Here is a 13,080-nt window from a genome sequence, read left to right as displayed (position 1 = left end):
ACTTGGTGTTCAGAACTGAATAATTGAATTGCTCTGCTGTGTTTTCTTAAAGGAAATCCACTGTGATGCATTGATTTAAAACCAAAATATTCCTTAAAGGTACACTGCATTGATTAAGTGAAGGAATGCAAAGCTATCAGTTTAAGATCTCAGTGAAATGGATGTGTGGTGTGGAATATCAAGTAGCTAAAGGTGGAATGGATATGTGGTGTGGAAGGATATTTCAGAGCTCTACATGCTATGTAAACCCCATTGGTGGACCTATTGGCTGGAATTAACTATGCACTGCAAATTGAGGAACTCACACCAGCCCCAAATAGACCATCATAATTGGTGAAGGTCCAAAGAAGAGGCCACAGGAGAACTGTGACTTTGTGGCTTCAGGAGCCCAAAGTAAAATGAAATTTATACTTACCAAAAGCAATTTTTCTTGCAAGTTCGAAATGTTGGGACTGTGTCTACTCATAATGCATCGCTTGGTGGTTTTTGTTCACTTCTCTCACAGAGCTACGTCAGCCTGCTCTTCTGGTACCAGTTCTTCTGTGGCTTCTCAGGGACCACTATGATAGATTACTGGCAGATGATCTTCTTCAACCTCTTTTTCACCTCGCTGCCCCCCATCCTTTTTGGAATCCTGGATAAAGATGTATCTGCAGAAACACTCCTAAGTTTGCCTGAACTATACAAGAGCGGGCAAAATTCAGAGGTGGGTCTTGGCTGCTGACGTAACTGTATGAGCTCTGCTGTTTTGTTTGATAAGGCAGCGGTTCTCAACTCTTTTCGTGCTTCCCCCTTCCTGGTATCCACTATCCACCTATTCTTTCTCGTCTACTGACAGCCACCCAAAGGATTGTGTAACTAGGGTCATGACAAGTACCTGTGAGAGGACTTAGAGTGGAGGTGGTTGTGGAAGCTGGGCTGGGTGCTGGTGCTGGGTTGGAAGGTGTAAACTGGAGGATTTGTGAGGTCACAAATCTCCTGGGCCTGATTGGCCACTGAGTCACTCCAGTTTCACTCCTGTGTAAGTCCACTGAAGACATAAGGTGGGTGAGGTAATACCTTTTATTGGATCAATGTCTGCTGATGAAAGAGACAAGCTCTGGAGCTTCCATAAAGCTCTTCTTTGACAGAAGTTGGTCCAATAAAAGATATTACTTCACCCACCCCATGTCTCCAACATCCCGGGGCCAACACATTTACAACAACACTGCAAACAACGTAAGTCCATTGAAGTCAGTGGAGAGCAGCTTTGGAGAATCAAGCCCTATACATTGAAACCCCAAAGACTCTCTTAACATCAGAAAGGTGTAATGTCTCTGACCTGAAGAAAGATGAAGTGGAAGAATTTGTAAAGACTTTTGTTTTTCATTATTGGGGGGATGTAGGAAGAAATAAATGAGTGGAGTTGAAAGGTAACAGCTGAGTGTAAAAACAGCATGGCTCCTGATTTAAATTCTGATGGGGTCTGAGTGTTTGTAACCTAAGCAGGAGTTCTAAAGGAAAAGCTTTTAAAGTGAAGATGGCAGTAGAAAGTGACATGTAAACTTAAGACTTTAGATCAACAAAAGGCTGGCAGAATGCGTGTATGCGCTCCTGCTGTTATGTTTAGAAATAGTCCTTTTAATATACAAAGTACTTCTTTTGTCACCATAAGAGTTTGGTGTCCCTGCTTCTCCAGGCCTGGATGCTTTCATTTTTCCTTTGAATACTCAGAAATTGATAATAATCAGGGAATATGTATAAGCGATTATATTAAGCTTTTTCTCAAACCTCCCTGTCAAGTTCAGAGAACCAGGCTGATCTTTTATTTATTTATTACAAATGCACACATTTTTTTTCTGTCATTTTAAAATGCTTAGCCTAGCTTGGGCTCAACTGTTCTTTTCTAATCTGTTCTAATCCAAACCTTTTTTGAGGGCAGATTTTGACCTGCCCTTTTCAGGTCCCAGAACAGTGGAATACACAAAGAGCCAGGGCTCCTCTGTTTTATGCAGCAGCCACATTTTTAGTTTGGGGTGTGATTTTCAGTGGTGCTGAGCACCCATGACTCAAACTAATTTCACTTTGATGTTCTGACAGTCCAGCTCTTGGAATACAAAGTGTGGAAGGTAGTCCTGCTGCCAACAGACTCTCTGAAGAGGTCCTACCCTCTTCCAACACCATCAACCTGCCACTCCCAAGTGACCCTATCTGTTACTGCAGCTCTTGCGTTAAAAGTCATGATAAAGGCGTAAATGTCAACATGTGCAATCACATTACATTTCCCTAAACTTACTGTTCCATGGAAAGGAGTTTTAAAGAACAACATTTGGCCCAATCATACAGCCCTTATGGGATTTTTGCCTGAATAAGAACTGCAGGATCAGGTTCTTAAAGATGAGTTAATGGATGCAGTACAAACTAGCAGAAATAGTGTGATAATGGTTATCCCTCACTTCCTACAGACCTACAAGCTGTCAACTTTTAGTATTGCTGTGTTGGATGCCTTCTACCAGAGTCTCATCTGCTTCTTTGTCCCTTATTTGGTAAGTATGTCGAGGATTTAAACACTACACCTCTACCCCGATATAATGGGACCCGATATAACACAAATTTGGATATAACACAGTAAAGCAGTGCTCCTGGGGCAGGACGGGACGACTGCGCACTCTGGTGGATAAAAGCAAGTTCAATATAACGCAGTTTCATCTATAATGCGGTAAGATTTTTTGGCTCCCGAGGACAGCGTTATATTGACGTAGAGGTGTACTTCTTTAAAAAAGTAAAAAAACCAAACCCAAAACACCAGTGTTTTCTTAAACCTTGACTAGTCAGAATGCATATCTGATTTTTGTCTATTTTCTAGACGTACAAAGACTCTGACATTGATGTCTTCACATTTGGAACCCCCATCAATACCATCTCTCTCTTCACAATTCTCTTGCACCAAGCTCTAGAAATGAAAACTTGGGTATGTCTGTAAATGTGATGTGTACAGATAACAATTTTAGGTTTTGTGTGTTTAAATATGATTATATGATAGTGTAGATAGGGCCTATAGAAAGCCATGGAATTGTCTTTGAGTCATTTTTTAACTCTGGATCACACAAAAGAAATAAGTTTCTTTATATGCAGCGAGGTATCATCGGTGAGCCAACAAAAATGGATGATTTGCCTAGATTAATTGCCTCCCTGGAATACCTTTGATTATTCATACAAGGTCTTTGGGACAGAACAACGCAGAATTCTTGCAGTTAGGCATAAGAATAGGAGACTTTATGCCATGCTCTTAGAGATAGTCTTTGTTACTTGCAAGTTATTGTCCTTTGAATGAGTTATGTGGAGAAGGGCATGTTTTATTCTGTAATATATATGTATTGCATTATGTAATAGTTCTCAATAACATGATCTGTACAGGTATGTTCCTTTTAATATCCTTATATGTTCCCCTGTACTAAAACTAAAGTCATGGGATCTAGCATTAGTGTTTGGTGCCATTAATGTGTTCTCTGCTTCTGTTCGTAGACATGCTTCCATTGGATCACAATGATTGGAAGTGTTCTGCTTTACTTCACCTTCTCAACTATCTACAATGCTGTCTGCGTTGTTTGTAATGAACCCACAAGCCCCTACTGGCTTATGGAGGATCAGCTGTCAGATCCTAGCTTTTATTTAGTGTGCTTCATTACACCAGTCATAGCACTTTTACCAAGGTGTGAACATTTGATTTTTTTTTCCTTCCTAATGTTGGGATTTGAGGGCATTAGGGTAAAATAATAATAATGATGATGAAAATGATGCCTTGTATAGATAAAAACAATATTGTCCTTAGATGTCTCAGAGTCATGTTTGGTCCAACGTGGAGACCTGGCTTCTATTCTCAGTTCAGCCGTTGGCTCATACAGTGATCTAATCTTTGACAAGTCACTTGTGCCTCCTTTTGCTCATCTATAAAATGGACATGGTCATGCTTCTGTGAAGTGCTTTGCGATTTTACAAGTGAAAAGCTGCTATAAAAGTGTTCAGTATTATGGGTACAGCAATATTCATTGTACCACTGTTCAGTAAAGGGTAGGTATAAGTTTTGAATTGTCCCCAAATGCAGTAAAATCTTGAAAAATATCTACTTCTATCATGTCACTATATTATACTACATCTTTAAATAATTAACATCTTAAAATTTGGCAAAGCGTTACTGCGGATCATTAATAATATCGTCTTTATATATAAACATCCCGTACAGCCAAAATCTTAGTTTACTATTGTAATGCTTTGGGGGTTCACTCAGACCAAAAAGGGCTTCTCTCACCACCTGCCTTGGAACCCTGATTGCCTCTGTGCTGTGCAACTTTGACTCAGAGCCCTGACACCAGCAGCATGCTCACAGCACAATGGTCTCACCCTGGTTTCTTACTCATACTAAGTTATCAGCGTTCTCCAACTAGTTTAGTAGGAGGACCCATCTTTTGTAGATACAGTGAATTGGCTTCTTTGTTCTCCCAGGAGATGGATGACTCAAATATCTCTTTGCTCCCACATGTATTACCCCAAAGTCCATTGTCTCTGTTTCAAGAGCCAAGAAGGCTTCCTGAGGGGTACAGACTTCATCTGTGGTTGTGATCATTAAGTGGTCTTTTCCCCTGCTTGATGACTTTGTTTACCTTATATGTAAATGTACCTGCATTGTCCTCTGCCTGTGATCAAACTGGTCAGACAAGGAAAAAAAGGGGGGAAATGGTTTTGCCTCCTATGTCTGTTTACAGATTACAAAACAATATCAGAAGGCATGCGTAATTTCACATACAACTCTGTTACATACATTTCATGGTGATATTAATGACCAGCATGGTGGTTGTTTTCAAATGACTTATTACATGACACTTGTTAAATGAATATCACGTCAATGATGTGTTGAGGGCACTGAGTGTGTCAGACCTATTGTGAGTTACAGTATAGTGTGCCCTCTGCCAGCAGGTATGGAGGGGCTCGCAGGGTCACAACTATATGCCAAATAATGGATGTACTGGAAAATATTCAGTGATAATGCAATTGTTTTAATAGGTGACAGGCTAAAAATATATACTTTCATTTCCTTATGTGTGTTGTTGTTAACACCTTAGGTTATTAGAACTGAAATAGTTTATAAAAACAAATCTCCTATTCCCAAATTATGCTGCTAATTTATTTTTTGCACTACATTCAATTTGGACAATGAAATAAGACTAGTTTGTTTCACTTTTTGTTTCTAGTCAGTTTCACGTTTATGGTTGTCATGAACTGTAAATACTAGTTATGAAAACAGTTCCTTTAATGTTGTATTCTGTAAGATCGCTTTTCAAGCACATTATAAAATATGGGCCTAAATGATCAGAAAGGTGATCATTTAAGACTAGATAACTTTTTTTCCTCAAATAATACCTGTCCAATGAGTACTATTTTTCCATGTGTTTTTAGATTTACTTCTGTTTATGTGCTGTGCTATATAAGGTAAAGATGAAGTGCCTCATATTTCAATGCAGGCCCACATCTTTGGGGTACAGCATCTTTTAATGTCTGTTTTGTTCCTATATGATGGTTGGGGTCTTATCAGCCCATATTCCTGTTGTCATTTTTGACCCTGAGCTTTCTACGAAGAGCTAGATCAAACACATAGTTAAGAATTCATGTCTCTATCTTGGGGATTCAGCAAGGTTGAGATCATTGCTGCCTCAGCAGGATACTGAGCTTAAGGATTTGTGTTCTTGTGTCATTGCTGTTCCCTCTTGCAGGCACCCCAGAATATTGTCTTTAGGAGTCTCTGTTCACACAAAATTCAGCTTGAAGTCCCACCCCCCCCCAGAACTCCATTATATCGAAAACACTGCTTCCTGTGATGTACAGCCTCACACTCAAATTAAGTTTTCTGTGACTTTCTTCCTCTTGGTATGCTGATTGATCCTTATCTCCCCTGTTTCCTACCTGGAGTTTACAACTTTCAGAGTCCTGACTATCTCTAGGAGGTAGGATTAAAATCCTAGAGCCTCAATTCCTCCTCGTGGCCACAACTTCTTGTATTTATTGATTCTATAGGTTGGAGTTGCTAAGACATTTAGTGTTTGGTGAATGACGTGCCCATTTGCCCTTACTTGTGTGCAGGGTTTTTGTAGTAGCTCTGCATGGTAGTTCTACCCATGCACACGACCAAAAAAAACTGACTATGCTTTCCTGTTATGTATAGAATACGAATCTCGCTGCTTGTGAGCTCCCAGTTTCATGCAACTTTGCTCAACTTTCAGGCACTGCCAGGGAGCTGGAAGAAGAGTGGGTGCAGTGGAGGCAGTATAAAAGCAAGGAATCTCTGCCTGACTGGCCCTAGCCTCTGCAATTTTCCAACAGTCCACAAATTCTTGGGACAGAATCCCCTGATCATTGTACTGGGAGGGTGAAAATCCCTATGCCCTTCACCTTTTCCTATCTCCCTGTCCCACTTCTGCCTCCACACACCACCTGATCTGAGTGTGAGGGGAACTTCAGAGTTAAGATCCCTTCCTGCGTGGGAGAGAGGGGAACTGGGTCCTTTCTTAACACAGTTTCAAACAGCACTCCCTCTTAATTGGTTTAGGATATATATCGGCCAGCCGTGTGGACAAAGGCCAAATCATGCTCCAAACCCTTCTCAGAAACTGTCCTTACGGTGAGGCTTTGGTTTTCAAATATGTCCTGGTAGTGTAGAGACAGGCACCATCTCTCTAGGGAGGCCAACTGTTTTGCTGGTTCCTGAGCCACCCACAAGCTGGGATTGTTTTTACTTCCAAGACTCTCATGAGATGTTAAACTAAGATCCTTTCTGCCCACCCCCTCTCTGAATATGGGAGAATATAACCCCAGTGTCCTGACGGATAGTGCTTCTCTCAGTGAAACCAGATCTGTGTCTGACCTTCCTTGCCCTATGCAGTGACTGCACAACCTGTAATATCGTAATTTATATAGCATCATAAGTGTAAATGACTCTGTACAATAGGATGACTGTGTGTATTTAAGTGCCTCCATTAGAAACATTACACCTCTCTGCCAGAAACCTGCAGAACAGTGGAAGCTGAAAGAACAGAGTTAGATTTTTGTCATGTTGTGGTAAATTACTGGTGAAGCCCATTATTAATGCAGTACTCTTCTGTACCTTTCACCAGGTATCTTGTGTTGGCTGTGCGAGGAACCTTCAGAGCATCTCCGATTCTGAAAGCTCAGCAGCTGGATAAGCTTCCTAAAGAGCAACAAGACCTGGAAATCCAGAGGTGGAGGTCAGGAAAACAAGCCACCCCAAGCACACCTATGGCATCACCCAGCGATGAGGTTGACCAAACCAACAGCAATTTATGTGTGTCACAGTTTCAGGGCCAAGCAGCATTTACACCCCACGGGAATAACGATACCCAGGGACTCTCCACTCCTGAAATGAATCACCTAAGGGACTGGTTACTAAATGGAGAAGGTAATTCTTCCACCAGGAGGTGGGCAGGGGAAGAAACTACTGCTGCCAACTCCTTAGCAAGACCCTGCCCTGGACGAGATCTACTTGAGCCCACTAGGATAGCATCTCCTGGGCCGTTCACTAGCCATCTGACGAGTGATAATGCTGAAGAACTTACCCCTGGAAGCCATCGGAGGTCTGTGAGCGCAGTGACACTGTAAAAGATTGGGGGGGAGGAGGGAGTGTTTGAACTTGTCATGTGACTGCTTTTCTGGACATATTGTGCTGCTGCTGTGCGGCCCACATGCAGAGGGAATACAGAACGGGGCGATAATGTTTGTATTTATATTCAACTGTGAAGCTTTCTAGACAGACAGAGACATGAATTTACAAACCTGCTGGAACAGTGCAATATAATCACTAATACTTACATAGCCCATGTTCATGTGTCTTTTTGGGGAGGTGGGAGTCACTAGCTGGTTGGTTTTGATTAACTAGGGCAATATGACATGAGCATCGGTTAGTCACTGTGAAATGCACAATATGGATGAAAACCAAAGATGTTGCTCACCAAGGAACATTTTCCCTTCACAATAATGGTGGCTGAATCCCTGTGTGTTGATTAAATGGTAACTACAGTAAGAGGGAACCGTCCTCTAGGCCTCGCCTTAAAGCGGCAAATCCCATTCCAGCTCCTTTCAAGTTTGGTTGCTTTTTCAGGGGGCACCTGCAACTTAAAAATCACACAATGTGTAATCTCCTACTGTCACAAGTGATACCTAAGGTGACTGTAACAGAAAGAAATTAGAAAAATGGTATATTTTTCAGTTTGTATGCTTTATGCATGTAACAATACTGTGTGTATAGTCAGATTCACTGTTTCCCTTCAATAGTCACTTTCACCCTTTTTGTCTGGGTTGATCTTCTACACAGCAGTTGAGGGCAGTGAAGAAAAGATTTTAATAAACAGAAAAATGTGCATATAAAATCACACAAAAAACCAAACAAAAACACCTTGCTGGAGAACTTCAGGGAAGGTATAGGACTTGTACTTTTGAAAACTGCCTAATTTAAACCAAAAAGTGAAATAGAAATATATTAACCCTGGCCGAATTTCAGTTCAACCTAACTAGAATTCTCCTAGCTTTTTCATTTGCCCTATACTATTATAAAGTGTTGCTGTGTTCTGTCAGACACATATCATGTTCTACCCCAGAGCTGGATGCATTCAATAATAGATGTGGACATCCCTACATGTTTATCAATATTCTTGGGATCATTTTGTGATGAAAGGTGCTGAAGAGATGGAAAATATTTTAATAGTGAACTATACAAATCTATACCAGATCTGAGAGTCAGGCAAGTAAATTACTTTGAATGTCAGATATACAACATATAAAGGCTGCTAATCACATTATAATTGCAGTAACAAATGGTGACTAAAATGAAGTGTGTGTCTTCAAGACTTTTAAAAAATACATCTCTAGATCTTTTTCAATACCTCAAAGTAATAAGAAATAAGAATAAGCATAAATGACTCCAACATTACTAGCTGTTGCAATGCAGTGAATGATGTGTCTATTGTTTCTCATAGAAATACTGACTTATTAGCGCTGTCAGGTTGCAAGATGTCATAGGAAAATCTTCACAACGTGGGGCTTAAACTGAACCCAATCATGCACTAAACCTATCTTGCCTGGCACTTGTGACTCAACCACTGACTCTCTATTTTAGAAATATGTTTAGCCTTTATATATATATAAAATATTACTTTAGCTAATTTATTATGACACATCACAATGTGTGACCCCTTTTTAATAATCCATTTAGCAAACACTCATTTGGCTTTCAGTGTATTCTGAGGACTACTGTAATTAATATCTTCAAGTTGTGGTTATTTTAAAACAAGTCAGGCATGACTGAATATCATACCTAGCACTTAGATTTGTACTAAAACTGTAGTTCATTTATAACTGTAACCAATACAGTATTGTCTGCTCTGATGGAAGTAGAAGGCCATTTAGAAAGAGATTTTTTGTATGTAATGTATGAATGAAGGGAATTAGGTATAGCTGAGGTTATTGTTAATGGGATGTGAAATTGCTCAGTGGCCTGCTCACTGGATAAGAATGAATCCTTCGGTGACTATATTTGATATCAAGTCTTTTCCATTCCCAGCAGTGGTTTCATGTGATCTAGACCATTTTCTCTGAACTTGGGGAAATGAGGTGCCATTCACCAGTTTTTTTTCCTCATGTATTTTATGATGACAAAATGTGGAATATTTCCACTGTAATAAAATTAATACATTTATGACTCAGAGTGTTATTCATGATGAGCCTTACCTGACAGCGGGAAAAAGGTAATAATATCAAGCTCTTTTATATAACATTTTTAATCAGCAGATTTCAAAGTGTTTTAGTAAGGAGGTTGGCATCATTATCCCCATTTTATAGATGGGGAAACTGAGGAACGGAGAGGCAGTGACTTGCCCAAGGTCACCCAGCAGCCAGTGGCCAAGACGAGGTCTCCTGAGTCCTAGTCTAGTGCTTTATCCACCAGGTCACACTGGCAACTTGTTAAGGGCAAAATAATGGATACCTTGTAGGTCTGTGTGGGTGTATGGAGAGGGTGCAGAGGGCAGCCAAGTCCAGTTGAAGCAAACCTGGGGACAGCTGTGGAGTCTCTTAATTGAGTCCCCTGTCTACAAGCCTCAAGAATCAATGTGTGATTTTTCTTCTCACCACACCACCTGAAAAATTGCTGTGGCATACAGGCTGCCCTCCCAGCTGGGAAGCGAAGAGAATTAGGAGGGAATGTCTCCAGAACTGGTTTGAGGATGCAGTGCAGGGAATAGCAACTCTCTGTTAAACAGGAAGAGGGAGGATTCCCTGCCATGTGCTCACCTGTCTGAATGTATCCAGAAGTCCCATGATGCTTAGGACCACCTATTATACAGCGTGAGAGAGGCACTGTGCCTGCCCAATGAACTTAAAAACAGAAGTATTTACTCCACGAATGCGTAGACATGTGTAAGTGTGCCTTTTAATCTGCTTGTCAACAAGCTACCTGCTAGCGCCATCAAGTGGTAGTTGATTACAATAAATGGCCCAATTTACATCTCTATCTGTGGAATCGACTGTGGTCTTCAGTACCAGAAAGCTCTGCAGCATCAGAACAGTGTAAACCACCCACCCATTTGGGCGTGTAGGCAGAGTGAACTGATGTAGCCCACAAAATGCTAGGGACCAGGCAAGAGCAGGCCTCAGAAGCCTAGCAGGATACTAGCTGGAGAGTAAAGCAGTGCTTTGGCAGCTCTCCACTTGGGGCGAGAATGGTGGCAATACTGTTACCTATCCTGCCTTAGGCTCAGAGCCGAATCAAGCCCAAAGTGGATTTATTTCCCCTGGGGCTGTATTGTTTGCTTGACAGAGGTTGCTCATTTTCATGAATCTAAATGCACCGTGGCTTATTTAAATGAGTCCTTTTCAGGACACACTCCATCGGTTATAGTGTGAACGGTCGAAAAGCAGAGTGGGTCTGTAGCATTTTCATTTGCCTGCTGCTGCTATCAACTTCATTGTTTCATTTAGTTCGGCCACAAAATATTGAAAATGAATGAGTCTCATTAAAATTGCCACATAATCTTCTTTTGGTCTGTGACACTTTATGATAAAGTAATTGCACAAACAACAATGCTTGAAGCCACATAGAGGAGGAACTGTTACCTATGGGACAAACTGAAGGTGACTTCTCTTATGTAAGTGACCAGCTCGCTCTTATATAAGTGAGCAGGTGTTCACTTACACAAGGCTATCCACAAAGTAATGCAAGCTACCCCCGAGCGGCTTGCAATGATCAGAGAAGAGCCATCCATCCTGTTAGAGGAGGGGACTTTTTAAGTGCATGGGGATGGAGGTGTGCGCACACCCCCTGTTATACTTTAACTGAATTTGTGCTTGTACCTCTTAGTGCAACACTTTGGAAATGTGCCCTTTGGCCTACTAGATATTGGCTGTCATTGTTCGGATTAAAAGCCCAAAAGAAGAAGAGGTGGTGGGAGGACACAGTTTGCTCTTTTGTTCAGCACAACACTGACAGTAATATTCTATACAGAGAGATGGGTGTAACACCGCAGCAAAGAATGTCTGTTTTGCCTAAAGGATAGATTGCCATATATTTTGCAACTTGTGTGCTACCTCTGTAATGTTTAATTCATTTGTTTGATTGCAGTACCAGGCACTGTAGAAGTACGAAGCTGTTTGCTTTGGAGGGTGGAGGGTGAGGGGGGAAGATGACTGAAGACAGGATGCGGTGTGAATTAGATACTTGCAAGCGGCGCTGATGACTAAAAATATAAATGCTAAGATAAGATAAGAGACTCTTGAAGATAATGATCTCAGAGGGTGGGAGATAGAGGGCTGACCAAATAACAAGATCTGTAAAGTACGTTTGACGTTGCTGGTGATTGGAACTCACAGCAATTATCAGTACATGAGCCAAATGTGAATAGGACTTGCTGTCTAACTATTATAATCTAACACCTGATTATTCTCAGTTACGTAGACAAGCCAGGGATGGAAAACAGAGGTTGAATTTATTATGCTTTCAAAATGAAAATGACTTGGAGCTGATTCTCTGTTGCCTTAAAGCCCCAGGAACTAGCTCCTGTATAAGGCAGCTCCCCTCCCCCCCAAACATAGAGCTGCTAGAGCAGCCTTTGCCACCCCACTCCAAGCTCCTGCACTGGGAGGGATGGGAGGGAGGTGTCAGGGTGCGGTAAGGTAGGAGTGTGGCCCCTAGCACAATGCTCTAAGGCCCACAGGTTGCTTGGGCCTGCCCCCGCCCCCAAATATGGGAGGCACATGGCTGAGCACAGAGATGGTCTAACTGAGAATTAGGACCTAAATGCTTCTCTTGATATCAACAATGGCCCCTTCACTGGACACCGTCTAATGTGTTTTAATCTCATAGTGTTACAAAGAAGAATCCACCTTCTACACTTGCCAGCCTAATTCACACCCCTCCTATATACCCTTCCATGCTTCCATTCCCCTGCTGCCACCCCGACTTCTGCTCCATCAACCAAGACACTCAGCTTGATACACAACCCCTTGATCCCCACCTGACTCAGCCTCTTTGTGCTGGCTGAACCTGGCTCTCCCTGCTGACTCAGCACCGTTTTGCTCTCTGTTCTATTAATTTAGATGGAATACATGGGCTAAAACTGTTTACATAACCCAGTCACTGGCCAACATTACACAGTGTTAAACAAGGTCCAGGGTTTAGAATAGAGACCTCAATCTGCATAGTAGAATGGCAAATATGCTATAAAATTCATGCCTACGGTTAGAAATTTATTGATTGACACAAATAAAAGGAAAGAATCAAATTGAATGAAAGAGCACTGAAACTGAAATAACTGATACAAAACAATCAAAACCTAGCAAAGTCCCTTTCTAGAGACAGTGACTATTGGTTACAGTCTCTTATTCAGTCAAACTGTCCTTCCTGGTGTGAAAGAAAGGGTTAATGTTGAGCAATTCTGAATCAGGAATGATAGTCACTTTCCTGCTTTAGGTAAAACCGACAGACACAGAAGGCAAAGGAAAAATAGGATAGTAAAGGGGGAAATACAGTTTTTGTTGATGTTC

At 41.4% G+C, this 13,080-nt stretch overlaps 1 protein-coding gene across 11 annotated transcripts in view; it reads left to right on the top strand.

Annotated features, from left to right (window-relative positions):
* ATP10B (ATPase phospholipid transporting 10B (putative)) overlaps nucleotides 1-9,739 on the top strand; it is a 396,549-nt gene extending 386,810 nt beyond the window's left edge. For all 11 annotated transcript variants that reach the window (XM_039485882.1, XM_039485878.1, XM_039485881.1 and 8 more), the window contains 5 exons: nucleotides 506-706; nucleotides 2,445-2,525; nucleotides 2,846-2,950; nucleotides 3,505-3,692; nucleotides 7,146-9,739. In XM_039485882.1, coding sequence (XP_039341816.1) covers nucleotides 506-706; nucleotides 2,445-2,525; nucleotides 2,846-2,950; nucleotides 3,505-3,692; nucleotides 7,146-7,647 — 1,077 coding nt within the window. In that variant the 3' untranslated portion in view covers nucleotides 7,648-9,739. The remainder of the gene's footprint in view (nucleotides 1-505; nucleotides 707-2,444; nucleotides 2,526-2,845; nucleotides 2,951-3,504; nucleotides 3,693-7,145) is intronic.
* The last annotated feature ends 3,341 nt before the right edge of the window (nucleotides 9,740-13,080 follow it).

Source organism: Mauremys reevesii, linkage group 8, assembly GCF_016161935.1.
Source record: "Mauremys reevesii isolate NIE-2019 linkage group 8, ASM1616193v1, whole genome shotgun sequence".
Classification (NCBI taxonomy): Eukaryota; Metazoa; Chordata; order Testudines; family Geoemydidae; genus Mauremys; species Mauremys reevesii.
The sequence above is the reverse complement of the archived record's forward strand: the minus strand, read 5'-3'. Positions and strand labels throughout refer to the sequence as shown.